The sequence below is a fragment of the Rosa rugosa genome, chromosome 4 (assembly GCF_958449725.1).
Source record: "Rosa rugosa chromosome 4, drRosRugo1.1, whole genome shotgun sequence".
NCBI classification, from domain to species: Eukaryota; Viridiplantae; Streptophyta; class Magnoliopsida; order Rosales; family Rosaceae; genus Rosa; species Rosa rugosa.
In genome coordinates this window covers 43,865,435-43,887,719 of record NC_084823.1, presented here as the reverse complement: position 1 = coordinate 43,887,719, position 22,285 = coordinate 43,865,435, and the positions used below count along the sequence as shown (strand labels likewise).

The 22,285-nt window shown below is 40.5% G+C and overlaps 2 protein-coding genes across 2 annotated transcripts; one reads left to right on the top strand and one right to left on the bottom strand.

Moving 5' to 3' along the window:
* The first annotated feature begins 9,239 nt into the window (after window positions 1-9,239).
* LOC133743254 (inositol oxygenase 1-like) lies at window positions 9,240-10,919 on the top strand. Its single transcript, XM_062171123.1, has 2 exons — window positions 9,240-9,646; window positions 10,047-10,919. The coding sequence occupies exons 1-2, from the start codon at window positions 9,450-9,452 to the stop codon at window positions 10,828-10,830; spliced, it is 981 nt and encodes a 326-aa protein (XP_062027107.1). The 5' UTR covers window positions 9,240-9,449; the 3' UTR covers window positions 10,831-10,919.
* Window positions 10,920-11,115: 196 nt separating this feature from the next.
* On the bottom strand, window positions 11,116-15,158 carry LOC133743253 (protein IQ-DOMAIN 22). Its single transcript, XM_062171122.1, has 4 exons — window positions 14,377-15,158; window positions 12,860-13,066; window positions 12,037-12,114; window positions 11,116-11,944 (listed from the first exon to the last, which is right to left on the bottom strand). The coding sequence occupies exons 1-4, from the start codon at window positions 14,824-14,826 to the stop codon at window positions 11,237-11,239; spliced, it is 1,443 nt and encodes a 480-aa protein (XP_062027106.1). The 5' UTR covers window positions 14,827-15,158; the 3' UTR covers window positions 11,116-11,236.
* Window positions 15,159-22,285: the final 7,127 nt, after the last annotated feature.

Below are 22,285 nucleotides of genomic sequence, written 5' to 3'. Positions count from 1 at the left end.
TTATTGAGGGAGGAATCGGCGAGAGAAGTCACTCTTTTCAGAGAGTGGTTGATCGAGGGGAGAGGAAGAAGATCAGAGGTGGAGGGGTGAAAAAAATATATTAAAAGAATTAAATAGCTTTAAATCATTTTTATTAAAAATATTTAAAATGTCAGTTATATGGGCAAATTAGTCTTTTTGTCCTCATTTTGCACCCCACGTGCTTCACACGTGGTAAATTTAACAGAACCGTGACGGAAACTTGACGTGGGTACCACATTGACAACAAAATAAAAGTCTAGGTATCACATTGATACGTTTGAAAGTCCAGGTATCATTTTGACAGTCTTCAGAGTCTCCAGACACTGTTGGTGCATTTTTCCCATTAATAAATGGCTAAATTCAGTTTGCCCCCTTTAACTTTGGGTCAAACATCAGTTTGGTCCCTATTCTTTTTTTTAATCATGATGGTCCTTGCACTTTTAATTTCCATCATTCGAGTCCAAATTTCAAATTTGACTCAATTTGTGACGTCACTTGCTGAGTTGACACCGACAACATGACCCACAGAAAGGGTAAAATGGACATTTTAACAATAAAAAGATTTTTAAAAAAATAGCAGGTACACCTATCTCTCTCCACCCCTAATCTCCGACTCACTCTCTCCTGAGAATTTGGCGGTGGCCTCTACATCCTTGAGCACCACCTCCACTTTTATCTCCACTACCATCTAAACCACCCAAACCGCCACCAAACTGAAATTTCTCACCAAACCCACCTTGAATTTCTTCAAGACCAAAAGCTTGAACACCACCAACCTCAGCCCTTTCGCCATTTCCACATTCCAAAATAGGCCTGGGCATTTTAGCCCGAAAACCCGGACCGAATCGATCCGGACCTTCAAGTCCAGGCCGGGCTTTGAGGAAAAAAATATAGAAAAAATTAAAGCCCTGACCATTTGCATTTAAACGGGCCGGTCCCGGGCCCTAACATTCATAAGCCCCAAAGCCCAAAGAAAGGCGCGAAGAAATATAACCCTATATTCCTAAGTATATTGTCTTCAGTGTGTTGACTAAGACCCTTACTTCAGTCAACATTCAAAAATTCGCAGCCTTCTTCTGCAACCCCGACCCTTTCCCAAACTCAACCCCGACCCTTTCCTAAACTGGCAATCTGGCATAGTGCCATCTGCAGCCTTTGTTTCAGAAACCCAGCATCCTAGCAGCTCGAACCCAGCAATCGATTCCTAGATTTTCCCTTAGCCCTCAAGCACAAAGTTCTAGCATTCGCGATTTCAAAACCTTCAGTTTTCCCAATTCCCAGAAACCCATCAATCCGTAGCATCTGTAGCCTTCGGGTTCTTCGATTCCTGGCCTTCTTCGATTACTAACTCGATTCCTTAGCCCTCAATCGATTCATAGCTTACCCGATTCATAGCTTTCCCGATTTCCAGAAACCCAGCAATCCCTAGCCCTCAATCCATTCATAGCTTACCCGATTTCGAATTCGAACAAGTACCTAGCTTTCCCGATTTTCCAATTTCCAGAAACCCAGAATTCCCTAGCCTTCAATCCCTTCTGGCCTTCTTCAATTACTAACTCAGTAACTCGGGTCTTTGGCAATGGAACCCAAAGTAGCTGCAGTTTGTGGGGACGAGTTGGTGGTGGCTTCCAGCCTGTCTGAGGGCGGTGATGATAGTGAGCCGGCAAGTGGTGTGACTGGCATTATTGTTGTTTTTTTCCTTCTTCTCTACTTTAATCAGTTTCAAGGAATTGTTGTGTTTTTTTTTTTTTTTTCTGCAACTTTCATTGGTTTTGCAATTTTGATATCTGTTGGAAACTTAGGTATTACTGGAAACTTAGATATTGCTGGAAAGTGAAAACTTAGGTATATGTGATATGTGCTTGCTTGTGTGCCTAATGCATTTGTTAGAGTAATGATATAACTGTGTGCCTAATGTATTTGAGTGCATTTTGTTGTGCATTGTGATCTATGCTTGCAATGGAACTTTGAAGAAGCTATGAAGTTTGGATGTTATTCTCTTCACTTTGTAGCTTAGTTTGTGATGTGTATGATGTTATATTCTTCTTCTAAACCCAGAACATGATGAAACCGTGGAGAAAATTAAGGTAATAAAAATTAGACTTTTGGGCCCGAAAACTCGGCAGGACTGACCCGGGACTGAACGGTCCGGGCCTTCATGGTCCCAATAATTGAAAAACGTTATTTGAGCCCAGCCCGAATAAAACAGGCTTGGTCCCGGGCCTAGCAAATTGACATGCGGTCCCGGCCCGTGCCCAGGCCTATTCCAAAACTCACACCTCCACCATCAGGCCCACCCAGGTCACTTCCACCACCACCCACTTCACCAAAAAGCTTGGCAATTTCATCACCAACACTCATTCATTCCACCACCGCCAAACCACTCCTCACCACCAATACCCAGATCCCCATTACCTAAAATTTCATCACTTTTTCCTCCAATTCTCTTCTTTTCTTGAATCAAATCATGGATCTGGCCTCGGAAGAACTTCAATTTCTCTCAATTTTTCCCTAATTTTCCCTCTCTCCTTCGCAATCCTAGCCCACTCTCCTCGAAACGGCTCGGCCACGGCGGGTTTGGCTTGGTGTATAAGGCCACGCTCCCCTCAGGCTAATCCCTCACTATGAAAGTGATGGACTCTGAGGCTTCTCCACTGACCGCCGTGGCTAGAAACTGTTTCTGGTCATATGTGCTCATGCCAAAATGGAGCTTTCAGGAGGCTTGCTGGACCAATGATTCACGGCGACATGAAGCCCAACAATGTGCTACTGGACTCAGATTTCAATGCCAAGATTGGGGATTTCGGGCCTGCGAGGTTGGAAACAGAGGGCGAGTTGGATCAGGGAGATCAAGTGGTGGCGGTGGAGGAAGAAGATGAGGGAGAGACAGAAAAGATTCTTGAAGTGGTTGTGGTCGTTGGGGATGATAATGTTTCGATCTTGGAAGAGGAGAGCATGAGTTTGAGTGTGGTGACTGGTGGATTGGAAGATGGCCGGTCGTCGGATGTGTTTGAGATAATTTAGAGAGAGAGAGAGAGAGAGAGAGAGAGGGAAGGAGAGGTAGTGGAGGTGAAGGGGAAAAAATCTGAAGAAGTAAAAAAAATTGTAACAAGGGTAGTTTGGACATTTTGTCCATACTAAGGGTCAAAAGCTGAAAAATGGGGCCCTATGTCGGCTCCACCTCAGCAAGTGACGTCACAAATTGAGTCAAATTCAAAATTTGAACTCAAGTGATGAAAATTAAAAGTGCAAGGACCATCATGATTTAAAAAAAAAAAAACAGGGACCAAACTGATGTTTGGCCCAAAGTTGAAGGGGGTAAACTGAATTTAGTCCTATTAATAAACTATGGGCATAACAAGAAGTTCAAAAATTTAACTATTCCAAGGAGAATTGACTTAATTATATAAAGATTTACTAGACGCCAAACACACTCTATGAGTGTGGATAACTACGTTGGCAGTTATTTCATAGAATGTAGAGAAAACTAAGCAACATTTTTTGTTTTTGTTTTTTATTTTTATTTTTTTTTTCTTTTTCTTTATTTTGTGAATTGTCCTCTTTGTCTCTCTTGAATATATCAATTCAAAGGTTTTTTGTTAATATTTCAAGGGTATTTTGGTACATTTTTTTTAATTTTGACTAACAAAACCTCTTCTCTTAATAATAGTATAGATAAGAGATTGTTGCTTACACTGAACTAGAAAGTGTATCCTTTTCTATTTAAAGCTATTAGACTCAAACAAACTCATGTAGTATCTATGCCAAAGACTTAACCTTAGGAATGAAGGTTCTCCTTAGCAAAAGTCATGCATATCCTATTATGACAAGAAAAGTAGAAGAAATATAAACCCCTCTCAAATGCCAGATAACTCAAAAAATATATCACGTTATTGATGAAACTCTAGAGCTAAAGAAGAAATTTTATGACTGTCTTGTGGTTCATTTATGAGAATGTTTGGTTTTTCCTACGACCAATTAGATTGTAATTAGGATGCCTATATTATTGAGAACTGTAGTTGTAGAACTTCTATTTATATCTGTCATCAGATCATGGTTGGGATGTGGGGTTTAGGAAACTATGCTCGAACAAAAGTTGTACATCTCATACTGTGAATTGAAATTAAATTGGACCAAAAGCCGTCGACTTTAGTTGGTTCTTTGTCTATGCTTAGCTCTTCTATGAGCCTTTATAGAAGTACTTGATTCCAACGTACCACAATTGTGTTCTCAGCGAGTGAAGTCATGTGGAATAAATTGTCTACGAGACAAAGTGATTTTATTTAACATAAACTGCGAAGTACTCAAAATACATTGTACTAACAGTCACCTTATGTACTATTCCGACCTATGATCAGGGTCATATTAATATTAATGTATGATTCCTTTAATATAAAAAAAGGTTTTTGTCCATTTACCCCATTTTTAGAGATTTTTTTCTCTCTTACCCCATTAAGTTTTTTTAATTCCCTCTTACCCAAAACACTCTAAGGAGGTTTTCCCTAATACCCCATTTAGATTTTTTGTTTTTGTTTTTATTTTCTTTTTAATACCATTTTACCCTCACATTTGTTACTTAGAGAGAGAGAGAGAGAGAGAATGGAAGAGAGAGAAACCATAGAGGACTTCGCCGGAACCCGGTCACCGGCCGCCGGATTCTGGTCGCCAGCCGCCGGATTCCAGTCACCGGTCGCTGGAATTCGGCCAACTTTCGCCGGATTCCGGTCGCCGGTCGCCGCCCACCGAAATTTTTGAAAACCTCACCGGAAAGGTTTATTGCCCCCAATAGACATCTATTACCTCCTAATAGACGTCTATCAGCCATGTATTGCCCCCCAATAGACGTCTATTGCCCCATAGAACTTTCGTTTGCCGGAATGAAAATTAATCTTCCTAAAATTAGACAAATAAAACTTTAATTAACGAAAAAAAAAAAAAAATTACATCAATTTAAAACATCTATTGCCCCCCAATAGACGTCTATTGGCCCTCAATAAAACCTTTTTTTTCTTTCTTTTTGGGCTTCTGCCACATTTTACCACAAAAAAAACAAAAACAAAAAAAAAACTCATCTTGGGCACCCAGAGAAAAGCTCTGGGCACCCAATCACCAATCTCAGAGGCCACAGCCTGAGTCGAGCACCGGCAGAGATACCAAGCCATGAGTGCGCCGTCCGACCACGAACACCTTCTCCTGGTCGCCAGCGACGGCGTCCAAGAGCGCGACGAGAATGAAAATCAAAACCTCGAGACGTACGGCTCCTGTATCGAGTCATCTCTCTCTTCGGAATCGGAACCGGAAGCCTCCGGTGTTGTGCTGGACGTCGAACTCAGTGGCTCCATTTTCAATCTTTGGCTGTCGAAGGCGAAACCATCTGAAACCAGAATAGGAATCTTTCGGTGAGAGATGCTATGCTTCTGCCCGTGTTTCGATGACAACCACTAGTCCACCACCGGACTTCCGACGACGTGGACCGGTCCTGCTCATCTCCTCGACCTAAATCCTGTTTCGACGCCGCGCCGGAGTTAGAGATCAGAGAGAGAGAGACCGGAGGTGGAGATCGGGGAAGAGAGAGGAGAGGAGGGAGAGGCATAATGTAGTACCCCGGAAATTCGTCATTATTTTTTGAGGATTTTTCAGAATCTAAATTGTGGTTATAGGACGGTTTCATGGCTCATGGACCGAGCGGAAGTGTTTCGGACGAATTAATTATTTGAAAAGTATGGTTTTAAGGGGGTGCAAAGGTTGACTTTTTATACGTTGGGATTCTCCAAAAACTTCCTTCACGAAAGTTTTAGAGCGCGTCGATACGAGTTCGTGGACATGCGGAACGTGTCAATCGGAGTTCGTATGAGAAAGTTATGGTCTGTGGAAGTTTTGGAAAAGTTCTATAAATAGGAGTTTCCACTTTTGGAAATTTACTATTTCCATTTTACTTTCACCATTCCGGAAAAATCAGAGAAACACTCCGTTCTCTCTCCTCACCCGCGTCTAACCCGACCCGAACCCAGTGATCCGACCAGGCTTTTCAGGCGATTTCCGGCGATCTCCGGCCCCGAAACCTGATCGATTCGCCTCCCTTGTGCGGTCGTCTCTGTGGCAGTCTCTTGCGACGATTCACGGCGGAGGAGGTGCAGCAAGGCGGTGACTTTTGGAGGAATCTGACCCGATCGGTTCTCCGATCTCCGACGTCGGCGAGGGAGCTCAGAGCAACCTCCTTGATCGATCCTTGGTGGTTGTTTGGATCGATTCACGTGAAACTTGGTTCAACTCGGATTGAACAGTAATCCACAGCTTGTGAGGTAGTTTTTGATCTTTTATGCTTGTTTTCTGACTTCGAGCTAGTTATGAAAATTCACAAGCATGCTTAGATGAAACTTTTTGATGTTGGGAGTTTTGGGAAATAATGAGTTTTGGCCGGCGGCGGTGCGCCACCACCTGTGGCGGAGTTCTGATGGCTTTCCGGCCATGTAAGGAACTGCTTTTGGTATTATATATGTTCTACTCGTTGATACGAGCGTTTCGATATATAATATGCAAATTTTGGAGTTCGAATGGAATTGTTATGATTTTTACGGTTTCATACCGGTGGATTTATTCGATCCGTGAGGATTCGAGCTTCCGATCGACTTGTGGTTTGGACATATCGATCGTGGAAGTATTCCGGAGACTTCGGGAGGTCTTGGATGTGGTTTCGCCTCGATTGGCGCCACTTTGGGGATTTTAGTTCAAAGCAGGGGTTTCAGACTTAAATCGTTTGTGAATTGTTACTAAGTTGAAACCGTATGTGATTAGGTACTTGACGAAATATTTTTGGATGGTTATGTTGTGGATTGGCTGCTTTGTTCTATATTGAAAACGCAGCTGGAGTTTCAAGGTGAGTAAATCTCACGATATTTGTTATGAGCATGATCGATATTCATTATGAGCACGATTACCCTATTGTCTTGGAGTTATTAGGTTAACTATGACTGTAGTTGGTATTGGTGGCATTCCTGAGTGAATGACTACATATATATATATATATATATATATATCGTTGGAAATAGTGAAATTAAGTATTGAATCTTTGTGATGATTGTCATGTGAAGCTTGTGTAGGAATATTTGTGTAATGAATTGTTGGAATCAGTGTGATGAATCTTTGTGATGTTTGTCATGTGAAGCTTGTGTAGGAATATTTGTGTAATGAATCGTTGGAATCAGTGTGATGAATCTTTGTGATGATTTCCATGTGAAGCTTGTGTAGGAATACCTGTGTACTGAATCGTTGACATCAGTGTGATGAATGACATCAGTGTGATGAATCTTTGTGATGATTGATATCTGTGTGATGACCGGCGAAATCTGTGTGATGATCAGCTGGACTATTGATATCTATGTGATGATCAGCTGGACAATTGCAATATGTGTGATGATCCTCAAAATCTGTGTGATGATCAGTAGGATGATGAATATCTGCGTGATGACTGGTGGAATCTGTGCGATGATCAGTGTGATGACTGCTCGGTAGCGGAGCTGAATTGTTATTAAGTTAACAATAATCGAGAAGACTACTGTGATGGTCGGGATTACCTACGAACGTCAGAGTGTGGGGTTACGATGACTACTTTGACTTGAATTGCTTGACTTAATGTGACTCCCTGAACTAAATTATATGCAGGGGTTACTATGAATTGTTTTACTTGCTGCTTGAATTGTAATTGCCTTGTTTTCTTCTTGATTTATTGATTGATGCTTTGATTTATCTTAAGGGCCATAGTGGTGACGAATAGTACTCTGTGGTGAGGATAGGAAGGTGATTCATTGCTTTTCACCTTAGATGTCATGTTGATGACAAAGGCTTCCAGTGGGGAGGGAATGAGTGTGATTCTGGAATTCGCCATAAGGCGTTAGGATGGCGTCAAACATTGCTTGAGGAAGTCTTGTTTGATCGAAATTTGTGTAATTGGATGCTAGGATTGAGGATCTGAGCATTAGGCTTTAGTCACCAGTTGACTTATGTAAGCACGATATGGAAGGATATGAAATTGATGGTTGTAGGTGCGAGATGTATGCTTATCGTTGTTTAGGTTGTGGTGACTTAAGAAATGTGTTTTGCTTTGTGGTTTTGAGTTTACTCATACGAGCTTCATAAACTTACCGGGTTTGTTGTGTGGCAACCCAGTGCACTATTCAATGGAATGGTGTAGGGGTTAATCCTGCAGGTCAGGGTAATCGTGGCTGAAGCTGAGGTGGCGTGCTGACAGCATTACGGTAGGAAGCCAATTTTGTGACTTTACCGTTGTTATGACTTCCGCTTGTAGTAAGCTCTGAGGAGTATTTACTTATTATTTTGTTGTTGACAATTTAATTCGTAAGCTTATGTAATATATGACTCTATAGAGCGGGTCAATATTGGCATAGTGGGTTCAGGGCATCAATATGTGGGTAGTTTAAAGGGAAAAAGTTTCCAGGTATTTGATATTGATGACTGGACGATCACGCATGTATAATTATGGGATTGTATATTGATTTTTATTTGTGTTAAAAATCAGGGGCGTGACACATAAAATGTAATTCATTAATTAGATTGAGGGCAGACTGTCATTTCTCTTTAAATTGGGTTAGTGGGAATAAAAATCTGTTGCTGGAGTAAGTGAGATAATTTTTGCTCATTTTGAGGCTTTTGGTCAAGGACCCTATAAAAAAATTAAAATAAGGTCTAATTGGTCAGGCCCAATAAACCACTTATGGGCCTTGAAACAAGTCAAACAACCTAGTTACAAGTTGATGATCAAGTCTCCCGTTTTTGAGTTCTGAATATCCTTTCTTCTTCTTCCTCTTCCTTTAGTTTCTATCATTACCCTGCTAATTGAGAAAAAAGAAGAAGTTGATGATCATAGTCTTACCCTCATCAATTTGTATAAAGAATCAATTGTCCCTAACAACTTGTTTCAACGGTGAATATCAGTCAACGTTTTAACATAGTTTCCCCAAGTTTCTAACCCTTTGCCTAATTAGAGGATCACAGTTAATTAACCCGTTAATCTCCCAATCCAAAAATAAATACAGCTGGCATTCGTTGGCCCTGACTCGATTCCTTGTCACTAAATACGTCTAAAACAAACATTCTGGATATCCATGTACAGTTGACTCGTCTTTTAATTACTTGATCAAATTTTCCTACTCGGGCAACCTCATCCTTTTCCTAACAACTGTATTCGAGCGTTTCAGTCGGACTGTTTGGATAAAATAGTTAGAAATAAAAGACGCGTTTTTTGTTTCAGTTGAGGACTCTTTAGGGTTCTAGTTCTTTCATGCAAGACTAGTCTTGGGACTATAAGATTAACCCACATTGGCTACAAGTTTTGCCACAGCCATTGTTTGTTGCTTAGCTTTCTTCCTTCTCTTCTTTAGTTTCTTTGCTTTCTTCGAGACGATTCGAAGATGACTATCCTCGTTGAGAAGCCTAAGGTAGTGGCCACAGTGGAGGACCAGAATGAAACCAGTGATTTGGTGTTGGATGGTGGGTTTGTGGTTTTGAAAGACGTAGCCGGCAACGATGGATGTGTGAAGCCAGAAGCTCTAGTGTCGAACGATGAGTTCATTGCTCCTGAAATCAATGCATTTGGCCAGACATTCAGGTTCGTATTGTTCATTCTTCTATCCACATTCTTCAGCTCAAGATTACTAAATTTGTATACCAAAATGTGCGGCAATATTCAATTGATCTAAGTTTAGGTTCACAAGCGAAGCCTCCCTTCTTAGGCCACATATCGTGTAGAATACCTACTTTCAGAAGTAATTCTTTATATGTTACATTTTCACGTTAGGCCTCATTGAAAACTTGGAAAGGCTACTTTCTGTTTTTGGTCTTGACTTCCCTTTGTATTCGAACGGTCCTGATTTCACCTTACCACTAAATAAAGTTATTAGCATGTACAAAAATATATCACTTGATGTCCAAGGTGACCGCTTAATCTTACTCTTTCAATTTTACGCATAATGAAAGTCTGACATGATACGTATGTTAATGTATTGCAGGGATTACAATGCAGAGAGTGAGAGGCAGAAAGGTGTGGAGGAATTCTACCGGTTGAACCACATTCACCAAACATATGATTTCGTGAAGAAAATGAGAGAGGAGTACAGAAAGCTCAATCGAGTTGAAATGAGCATATGGGAATGCTGTGAACTCCTCAATGAAGTTGTGGACGACAGTGATCCCGATTTGGACGAACCCCAAATTGAGCACTTGTTGCAAACAGCTGAAGCAATTCGAAAAGACTACCCTGATGAAGACTGGCTTCACTTGACTGCTCTTATTCATGATCTCGGAAAGGTGCTGCTGCTTCCGAGCTTTGGAGGCCTTCCTCAATGGGCTGTTGTTGGAGACACACATCCAGTTGGGTGCCCCTTTGATGGCTCCATTGTCCACCACAAGTACTTCAAGGACAACCCGGACTACAACAATCCGAAGTACAACAGCAGTAAGTATGGTATTTACGCACATGGGATTGGCCTGGAGAATGTGTTGATGTCTTGGGGTCATGACGACTACATGTACTTGGTGGCCAAAGAAAATGGCTCAACTTTGCCTCAGGCCGGATTGTTCATTATCCGGTATCACTCCTTTTATCCTTTGCACAAATGCGAGGCATATAAGCACCTCATGAACAAGGAGGATGAAGAGAATTTGAAGTGGCTTAAAATCTTCAACAAGTATGACCTCTACAGCAAGAGCAAAGTTAGAATTGATGTCGAAAAAGTCCAGCCATATTACTTCTCCCTTATTGAGAAGTACTTCCCAGCAAAGCTGAAATGGTAAACCCTGTGGGTCTTCAATTGTACTCGTGTTCTAATTCATACCTCGATTTATACAGGAATGTACGACCTGTTTGTAATTGCGAAGTCGTATCCTAAAACGCATTCTTGACCAACAATTATAAATAAAAAGTACAAATAATTTCTGGCAAGGTATTTTTTTTTTCTTTTCTTTGACTAAGCCTAGCATGTTAAGCTTCTGCTGCTGCTGAGAAATTTACCAACTTTGAAAAGAAATGGCATTCTAAGATGGAATCCTTTGAGCTCTAAACCTGAGATTACAAATATATGCTGTCGCTAATAGAATCCTCTTAGAATAAAGTACTTAAATACATCAGTTAGCCAGATTAGAATCAAAACTACAATGGAGGCACGCCCGATACTTTGAGTACCTCTCCAAGCGCAACATATTAGTATCTGTAACCTACAGGCATGCCAAGCTTGTCCAAGCGACCAGATCCTGGGTAGGCTTTATTTGTGAAGTTTGAATGCAAGGCTGAACTCCTTTGTGCATTTGATCTTGATTCACCAAAGCCTACAGAGTACCTCTTTGCTGAACTAGACCTCTCATACTGAGGCCTCTGCTTCGGAGCACTAAGTGACCTCAGCTTAGCCTTTGAAGATTGAGTGCATGCCATGTAGTTCGGGTAATCTGAGTACCCACTCAGGTAACTTTTCGAGCCATCGCTCTTTGTGGGAGTGAAAGGACTTTTCTTTGAATTACCACCCCTTGAAGAAGTAGCAGAATAAAACTGTGGGCTATTGTTAGCTGTGCAGAATGCGTCTTCCTCCAGCTCTCTAGAGAATTTCAATGGGGTTAACGATTGGACTTCACAAGAAGACGGACTTGGAAGTGTCTGATGAGTTGTTGAGTCCTTTGATGTAGTAAAGCTATGGCTGTATTGGTCTGAAGCGACAGCAAGATGAGTAGAGTGGAAGAGATTTCTACGTTTAGCTGCAATATGGGGTTTCCCAGTATCGATTTCGAGGACCTTGTCGTTCTTCTCATCCTCAGGAGTGCCATTCTTCACTGCAGACCCTGGTTGCTCCCATGATCGTTCCGAGTGAGCTCTGTCATGATCACCAATAATCCTACCATTTGATCTTGAGCTATTTCTCTGCATGATATAGGGTAGATAGTATTTGACATAAGAATTACATAGGTAGAAAACAAATAACAACGATAACAAAAGATACAATTACAGCATACCCGGAGTATTGATGAATGTTCATGTTTTGTACTCCTGGATCGAAGGCCATGTTCAAATTTTTCAGGGGTTGCAGGACCCTGCATGCAAAGAACATTTTCTGGTTAAATGAATACTGATGTACAAAAGTTTTGTGAGGATACATAAAATAAAACCAAATGCTATTACTAGACATGTGATCTAGTAATCTAATGGTGGAAAAACAGTACCTTATCCTCAATCAACAATCAAAGAGACGTTGAGAAATGAAGTATCATAACAGCTTAAAGAATGTCTTGAACAAGATACATATAATGACAAAAAACAGAAGATACGTTTTTGAATAGTAACTTTTTTTTTTTTTTTTTACAGCCGAGATAAAAGCAGTAATAGTAACAATGAAAGTGAGGTGAATGCTAAGTGGTGTAATATTCAACATATGTGTAGGTGCAGCAGGTCTTGAAGGTCTCAACATGTTATCTGTCTCAAAGTTTGTTAATGTACATTTAAATTTCACATGCAGACCAACCTGCCACTCTCATTTATTTGACTGCAAAAGCTGTGATTTACATAACATATATAAGGCTGGATTTCATATAGGGCATATTATTACACATCTAACTTTATGAAGCTTTAATAAATTCCACCACCAATTCAAAAAAAAAAAAAAAATTCCACCACAACACTCTTTCAAAAGATCATACATCTGTACTGAAAAGTACATGCAAGCATTGAAAGCCTTCCTGGGTTAAAAGGAATTGGTCCCCCACACTCAAAAGTCCAGAAGAACGGAACTTCAAATCTATTTGAAAACTCATATTGGAGGGAAAAGGAAAATTTGCTTACAGGTTGGTGAATCTGAGAAGATTGGGAACTTGAATGTGAATGTGAGAGCTCTGAGATCTGGGTTCGCCCTGCTCGAGCTCTGGCCTGCGCTCGCAATATTGCTTGAAACCGCTGGTACCGCTTAGCCCACTTCTTCCTCTCAATATGACCTCTAACCAGTGCTTGAAGCCTCACCAGTCCTTTTAATGCACGCAATGCTCTCCTCGCCTTCACAATAAGTATCCATTTATCAAACTCAAGACGAAGCAAATAAACCACAGCTTCACAATCATACATAGTTCCAACCAAGTAAAAACAACACTAGTCCACTATGATCTTACCAAAACAGATCAAAACCCAAAAGAAGTTATCTTTCAACTTTATAAACAATTTAAAAATATGGCCCAAGGAGTAGGACATCAAAATTTGAATCAGTACCAAAAAAATGAATGTATTCTCTGACATGGTCTTAAGAAGAACAATGACATTTCACTACCAGAGCCTACAGAGAGGAAAAAAGTGCTATTTTCACTGTCTGATCGTGATGTGTGCATTTAAATACAACATTAAAGCACCCAGCAAACACCCCATTAGAAAAGTCAATCAAGCAAATTCTTCTTCAGAAAACCACCAGTCTTTTGTGGGGGGAGGGAAGGACCCTCCATGACCTGTACTACGAACAAAACGTCAATAAACATGGTGTTGAAATTAGGCCATTCATTCCTTTAAAAGTGCATAATTACAAAAGGAGAGTTGAACAACTTCGTTTCTTATAGCAAAATCTTATCTTCACTATTGCCCCACATAAAAAGAATCTCAGAATTTGCCCTTTGGATTCAACAATGACGAAAAAGATTCAACCTTTCTTGGATTTAAGTTAAAAGATCCAAACTTTGCAGAATAAATATAAATTCCAAGCTTTACCAACCCAATGCAAATTGAAGTTTACCCAATTTAAGTGAGGTGGTTAGGTATGGTAAGTCACGGCACCACAGTAAATTAGCTAGAATAACAAAATCATATAGCAACCCACATGCATATACCAAAAGTTGCAATCATCAACAAACAAGTTCTACTCTAAAAAATAAAAGACTAAGACTAAACACAGATCACTGATCACTAGATTCTTGACCTATCCATAATGTGAAAATGGCATGACATACAAAATTAGAGACTGGGCTATAAATCAAGGGACCTCAGCCATGTGTGAACCCTTCAGGTCCACACGGCTTTCTTGGTATACGGTACACTACACTCTCCAACGCATTGCCGTTTTGGGAAAAACGACACGAAATATGCAACTAAGAGAGGTGTGCAAGTGGGTGTGAGCAGTTCTATTGAGACAGTTTTCCAGAAACGAAGAACGTGCAGAGTTAGGCTTCGGTCACGAAGCCAGATATGGAAGAAGGAACACGTGTCAGTTCATGCACCTAATGCCAATCCCGGAGCATTAATCACATATTTAACGGTAAGATTAAAATAAGCCAGAGAAGAAGAAAAACCAAAAGAGAGGACCGGAGGATAAGAATAATACGAACCAAACAGCCACGGAACGCCGCTTGGATTTTCACAGCTGCCCACTCCTCGCGAATCCCAACGCTTCCTCCTCCGCCTCCGCTAACGTACGCCGCGGGGTTGTTGTTGTTGTTGGGACACCGTCCGCTGCTGGTGAGGCGGACGACGGCCGCGGCAGCTTGGGCGGCGGCAACAGCGGCCTCGGCCACAGCAGCTGTCGCGGCCGCCACGGCGATGGCATGCTTGTTCGGATCAGCGACGTCGTTAGCGGAGGAGGACTCGTCAGCGGGGTCGGTTTGGTGGTTGTGATTGTGTGGGTGGTGTTTTTCTCTGTAGGACTTGACAAAGCTCCATCTGCGCTTGGTGGATGGCGGTTTGGGACAAGGTGATGAGGAGTTGTTGTTGTTGTTGTGGGTCTTATCGGACTTTTTGAGGCCGATAACGCTGCGAAACCATCTAGAAGCTTTGCCCATCTGGGAGGGAGGTCAGTCAGGGTTGGTGGTGGTGAGGTGGGAGTTGTTTGAGGGAGTGGGTTTGGGTATGGGGAGGCATTTGGAGTTGCAGAGAGAGAGAGAGAAGGAGAGAGAGGAAGGAGTGGTGAAATGTTTAAGGGAGTGAGTAATAAAAGTGACGGAATATGTACGGTTGAGATTTTCATTTATGTTAGTTCAGACTTGGGAGTAAACACATGTTTGTAGGGGAAGTGAAACGCCCGGCGCGTGAGAATCACTGCGTTGGAGCTTTAATTAATGGTCTCTTTTGTTTTATCATCGAAAATAGGATAATGTTTTCTTAACGAAATTATTTTTAGGATTCATCACCAACAGAAAAGGATAATACTATTTATAAATATTTCAAATAAATTTAAAATATACTTAATATTCCTTCTTCTTTTTTTCTACAAAACAACTATCAAGCAAGTAATACCTAATTTGTGAGTTGTTGTAAATATTATATATATGTGGTTCTCCACTGTAAATACTCATTAGTTATGTCCTTATGATGTAAATACTACCCCTATATAAAGGGGTCTAATGAGAATGAAACACACACTTTTACCTCATCTATATTCTGTTTCTCTATTCAACTATTCCATTTGTTAGTTTTTAAAAAGCGAGTGACTAGCACCTAATGACTTTAGTAACAGTCAAGGTTTCACGAGAAAAAATCATCATTGATGTTATATAGAGGTGGCAAACGGGCCGCTAAGCACGAGCACGGCACAGGCCCTGCAAGCTTAAAAGCGGTCCGGCACGGCCCAAGCCCGTTAGTGGCCCGGCACGACCGGAGCACGTTAGAATAACGGGTCGGGTTGGGCCTAGGAATATTGGTCTATTGGCCCGGCCCGGCCCTAGCAGGACATATTGTGGGCCGGCTCGTTACAAACACAAAATTTCATTTTGTTTTTAAAAATATTAAAAAACCACAATGATGAGATTTGAACCTTCTCTGGCTCTGGCATCACATACAGGTGGCTTGGAGGTCTCTCTAGCAAAGAAGAGAAAGTTGGGAAGGCTAGTTGGCAGTAAGAACAAGGCTAAATCGAAGACTCTGCAATCGAAGTAATTGGTTATGCCATAGGAATCTAAGATTCTTAAGAGTATTAGGAGACAGAAGAAGTTAGAGCTCTCTGCAGTTGTTAGTCAAGATTAGCTCTTTCAAGCAGTTGATAACCATGGGGTAACCCCCTCTGTGTAGGGAACTCCCTAGGTTTAAGAATAAATTGAAGTTGGATCTTGAATTGTTTGGTGAGAACCATAGTAGTATCAAGTTACTAGTTACTTGGAGCTTATTCTCAGGGTAGCATTGCGTAGGTAGCTTTAGGGCTTCCCAAACAGTGATACAATTTGTTCGTGGCTATTGATGGGTGGTCATTGTGTATTGTCACATTCATTTACTCTTAATGGATTGACATCAATTTCCTTCAAAGAAAAAAAAAACAATCAAATTATAACACTCAAAAATAATATATGTTCTTACACTAGTTGATTACATTATTAGGACAGCTTGTACTTCTGCAATATTTTGATGAGAAACTAGATCAAGAAAAATTCTCATGGTAAAAATTAAGTACTAGCAACCAAATACGGGCTGATGTATGTGAGAGATAAAAAATAGTCTAAAAACTTATCCTAAACATACACCAAATCTTAACCAGCTAAAAGAATCAGCAATCGATCACACCCAACCGTATAATGATGAACTTGCCTAATAACAAACTCTCACTAAAGAGATAAGATTCAATCCATAAGCTTGGTATGGGGTATGAAAGAGAGTATCAAATGACAAAATTTTCATTCTCGATAATAAGGGTACTAAGTGATGCATGAGAGTGGCAAGACACGCTATCTATATTTCGATCTAAAATGTAGTAGCTTGAAGGATATTTTGTTGTGTTGAAATTTAAAGTTTTGCCAAGAACACCCATACATGAGAAGAGATTATGTCTTTAATAGTTTTGACTTTTGACATGTATCAATTTTAGATATTAAAAAATTTAAAAATCAAAAAGTAATTAAAGCTAGAATGTGAATAGAAGAAATAGGAAATTGACTGAAATAGAATAAGCACTTATAAGGCTTCAACTACTCTCAAGGAAAGTTTATGAAGCTCCAACAACATATTTTCCATTAAAAAAAAAAAAAGACCATCACTCTTTCATATAGGTTTTTACTCTTCACTAAGATGCATATAATGTGTAAAGTGTATCTTGGTGTACATCTAATATCGTTTGTGTGTAAAATATTCGTAATGCCTCTTTTCTCCCATTACAAGTTTCTGGCTTTGAATCCTTGATTGTTGACGATCCTTCAACAAAATCTCCATCATCCTTGGTATAAACCCTCGGTTGATCAGACACCAGATGAACACCGCCGTTGATCAGACACCATCATAATTCATAACATTGGTTGTTAATCTGATGGAGTACACATTATCTAAGCTAAAGTACACTACAATCTCTTCAAAAAAAAAAAAAAAATTCACTACAATTCAACAAAGTGAATCGTACATAACATCTACTGAAAGGGGTAAAAAAATTCGAGTCTATGCAGTAACCACTGGCTTGATATAGTTCACTTCACAAGTTAACAGTATGGTGCATGCATTGTATCTAACTAACCTAATTAACAGTATGGTGCATTGTATCTAATGAATTGAATAAACCTAATGAATTGATTGAATAAATCAAGCTCATAAAATCCAACCACATTCAGAAGACCTAAAGAAACAAAACAAAAGGAGCAAAAAGACGTCGGGTTGCAGACCTTTGCCCAAGAAGACGACTCTGCTCCATTACCTTCCACCCCAGTTCTTCCCCGAGACCCCACTGTGTCACCCAGCCCTTTCACCCATGGCCTACCCTAGATGCCGTCGGGTCTTCCCTGATATGAGACAATCACAGGATGGGCCACCACATTGATTCGATCACATGGCAAAAGAAAATCTTAGCTGATAAAGATGCAGCCATACGGGGTAGGTACACTGGAAAAAGAGGTGGAAGTGATCGTCTGAGATGAAATCTATTATCGTGTTGCTGATCAGAGCTAGAGGTCAGGGAACTCGGAGCAGAAATCTTCTGTACACTGCACACTGCACACAGCACACAGAGACAGATAACAGACAGAAATATGGAGGGAAAATATAACAGATAGAGAGGGAGAAGGAGAGAGAGTCGTCACGTGTGGCCTAATTAAGCTATAAGGGTCAATAGGCCACCATGAGTAATCATCACCTCACAGCCTAAAAAACATGCAAGGGGCGATGGCGTGCAGATCAATCACTAGTCACTCCTGCATTGTCAAATCGTTAATTACTCTTGGTTCTAGCTAGGCTAAAGCATTAGCCATAAAAGGAAGAACGGAATGGTCCAAAATCGACAAAAAAATACAAGGTGGGTGATTTGGACTCTAGTTTCTGTACAAATCAGACGGTGGAGAAACAACAAAATGTTTCCCATCAGCCACTTTCTTTTTGCCTTTTTTAACTTTCACGTGTTGGGACTTGAGAGGGAACAACATCGGGTTAAGATCAGAAACAGTAATTGAGATGCTTTGCTCATTACTATTTGATGTTGATCTAGCTACCTGCTTTTCTTTTAGGCCTCGTTTGGTTCACGGAAAGGAAATCAATTCCCTTGTCTTTCCTGTGGGGAAGGGAAACTAAAGTTCCTGTCAGATTTCATTTCCTGTGTTTGGTAAAGCAAGGAAAACATCCAGGAAAGACCATTTGATTTCCCTTTCAATGTTTGGTTGGTGCAGGAAATGAAATTCGTCCAAACAGTATCTGAACTTTTCCAGACTATTCATTTTCATACCTATACTTTGAAAAATATCATAATGGTACCTGAAGTTTTGGCCCCGACCCAATTTCCATACCTGACAACAGTAAAACCGTCTACGGCGTTAGATTTTCAGGGGCAAATCTGGAACTTCAGATATTCCCAACACCTTCCCCATTTCTGGCATCGCCGCCGGCCCTATCTCCGAAACCTGTTGGCCACCTGAGCCAGGCGGAACTGCTCCCAAGCTAACAAGCTGCTCCACGAGCCATTTCAAGTCGCCCAAATCAAGAATCATAGCTCCCACATTCGAACTTGCCATTCGGGTCTCAACCAAGGGCATCAAGTCTTTCATGCTCTGAATTCGCCTGAATAGCTCTTTCGTCACAGCCTCGGGCTTCGAATCGCCGACCAATACCGGATTCCTCTTCTTGCTCGGCTCGATTTTGTCCCGATTGCCCAGTAGTCCCCCGCAGCCTGGGATTCAAATACATGTTCACTCCCCAACACACTTAACCACAGTAACTCTGATTAATCAACTTTGATTACCCAGCTGCGAATCCGGTCATCTTCCAAGCTCTCCAAACCGGACCTTTTCCTAGTGGCCATTGCCGGAAAGGAAGCGAGGCTTCGCATTGCGAATCAAGAAGAAAGACAAGTTCTTGATCCTCAATTCCTACTTGGATTTCATCATAGACAAAGCCAATGTTATCGGCTGTAACAACTTGATCCGGGTCTTCTTCTTCGTTGCATCCAGCAGTATCGGCCGTCACTTGCCTCTGCATATATTCCAATCCAGACCAACGGTCAACGAAGAGATTGAAGCTAACATTCAAATAACGCGGGAGATCGAGTTGAAGATCGTGAAATGCTCTAAATTCGAGAGCTCTCTGGCGGCGAAAGAATCTGACCTCATCAAGACACTCCATGTTTTGTAGTTTGAGTTCACTGGACTGGTCACCGTCACCTGTGATTTGAGGAGCTCTGTACGAAATTAGGGAAGGAATTAGATGGCATGAGATTGAAACGGTCATCCATTCTCCAATCCCCACAGCAGTCAATTCTTCTTCCATGTTCTTTGCTGAAGCCTACAGCTCACAAAACGACCCAATCCGCTCAGTAGACCCAGTCCTTTCCACTAGACACCCACAAACACTTAGTCCTTGAGGAGAAGTTCTAAGAAAGGGGGAAGAACCTGTGGCTTTGTTTTTCTAAGTCCGAGCCATTTCGGCCTCAATTTCTTTGATCCTTTCAATGATCCCCATTGTCGCTCGATTCTTTCAGCTGCTACCATTGAAAAGCAACACAAGAAAAGTCGAGAAAGATGGTGATTGAGATTTCAATAGAAAGGTGAGAGAATGGTTGATTGAGGTGCGATGTCGCAGAAATCAAACGAAGTTTTGTGGAATTATGATGAGGCCATTGGATGGGTTTCATAGGAAATACTTCTTCCCAACGCACAGAGAGAGAGAGAAACGAATCAATTAGATGGAGAAGATGGCAAGCTCTTTTTTTTTATTTTTTAATATATATATATATATATATATATATATATATATATATATTATAGTTGTCTGATTTGGATAAAATGAATATTGAAATGACGAAAATACCCTTGAAAATTTAACGCCGTAGACGGTTTTACTGTTGTCAGGTATGGAAATTGGGTCGAGGCCAAAACTTCAGGTACCATTATGACATTTTTCAAAGTATAGGTATGAAAATTAATAGTCTGGAAAATTTCAGACACTGTTTGGACGAATTTGCCTTAAAAATATATCAATGTTTCAATAATACCATTCTATTTTAAAATAAAAACAACTTAGAATGAATTTTCAACACTACCAATGGTACTCAAGCAATTAATGATGGAGTATTATTGTCCAAAATTATTGCAATTAATGCTAGGAAATGGGATGGGAAACTCAATCCCATGAAGTTTGAGTGGAATGAGTTTACCCCCAACTTTCTCCTATGTCAGGAAAGCATTTCCGGAATTTGTGGTTACCAAACAAAGGAAATGAATAATCTTCCTTTCCCAGTCCTTAAATCTGCGAAACAAACGAGGCCTTAGAGTTTTAGGTTGAATTCCCAACATTTTGGCAGAAATTCTTCTAAAAAAAAAACTTATGATCGTGAAAGACTAATTATGATTTTATTTTTTCATTTTTTATTTGCTAAAGAATTTATGTTTTTATCCAATATTGTTAAAAATATAACAAAACGAAATATTTTATATTCATTATTATATCAAATTAGTTATAGGATAGTCGCACATTCAAGAATTACTAAAAGCAATGAGCATTAGTTCATGATATATGTTACAAGTTTATTCGAGTCATCAATGAAGAATTTATGCTTCATTTGGAGAGATCCAATAAATGAAGAATTTATGCGTTAAAAATCAAAATTTGCTATAACTGTTTTTGAATGAAACATAACAGTAGCCGGGAGTTACTCAACCAACCATCCATTGTATTTTACTAAGGGAAAATTTTGCAAATAGTACATCAACTAAATGTCACTAATAATTTTGATACATAAAGTTTCAAACCGATCATTTTGGTACACGAAATCTGAAGTCCGACCCATTATATAGATACGACGTCAATAACGCCGTTAACTTTTATGTCATTGTTCATTTGTTAAAGGGTAATTTAGTACTCTCACATTCTGGCTCACTTTTTTGGTAAAAAAAGAAAAGAAAAAAAAGGATCTTTTCTCTCTCTCGGCCCCGACTCAGCACCAGCACAGCTGCCACTATCCACACACTTCTCTGTCAATCCATTTATCCCAGAACCCATCTCTTCTCCATCTTCCCTTTCAGATCAATCCATTCTTCTGGCGGCCGACCTCGATCCTCCAGGACCTCCACCATCGTTGTGGGGTGCGAGGGAATCTCCCGATCTGACCCGAAACTGAAAGGAGATTGGAGGTTAACTCCTCTGCGAGCCAGTCGCCGCCGACCACCTTAGAGAACCACCACACACTCCATAGACCTCGTAAGAGTCTCTTGAAGCCACTGCCGAACAACAAAACATACCCAAACCCAGAAAGCTCGACCCCTCTCTCTATCTCTCTCTCGACCCCGACGACCACCGCATTGGGTTGTTTGATGAATCCTTAATAAATGGCTTGTGTAAGGAAGGCAGGTTGGATGATGCAAATGGGTTGTTTGATGAATCCAATAGAGAAAAGATGTGGATGGTTGGAATTGCAGAGGTCATCGGAATTGGGAGGGGGGAAGAGAGATGGGGTGCTGCTAGAGTCATAGTGAGAGAGAGAGAGAGGGAACGCTGGGTGCCCAGAGAGAGAAGGTCGGGTGCTCATAGTAAAAATCTAAATAGACCATATTACCCCTCAAATTAACGGCGTCATTGACGTCGTGTCTAGATAGTGGGTCGAATTTCAGATTTCGTGTACTAAAATGCTCGGTTTGAAACTTTATGTATAAAAATTATTAGTGGCATTTACTTGGTGTACTGTTTGCAAAATTTTCCCTTTTACTAATAAGAAGATCAAGAGATTATAATGAATGAGAACCATAAATTAAAATACAGTAAACTTTTGATAATGTTTTAGGGAATCGAAATTGGGAGAGAATAAGCAATATGGGTCTCTTTATATACTCTATATAAACTAGAGAATATGAG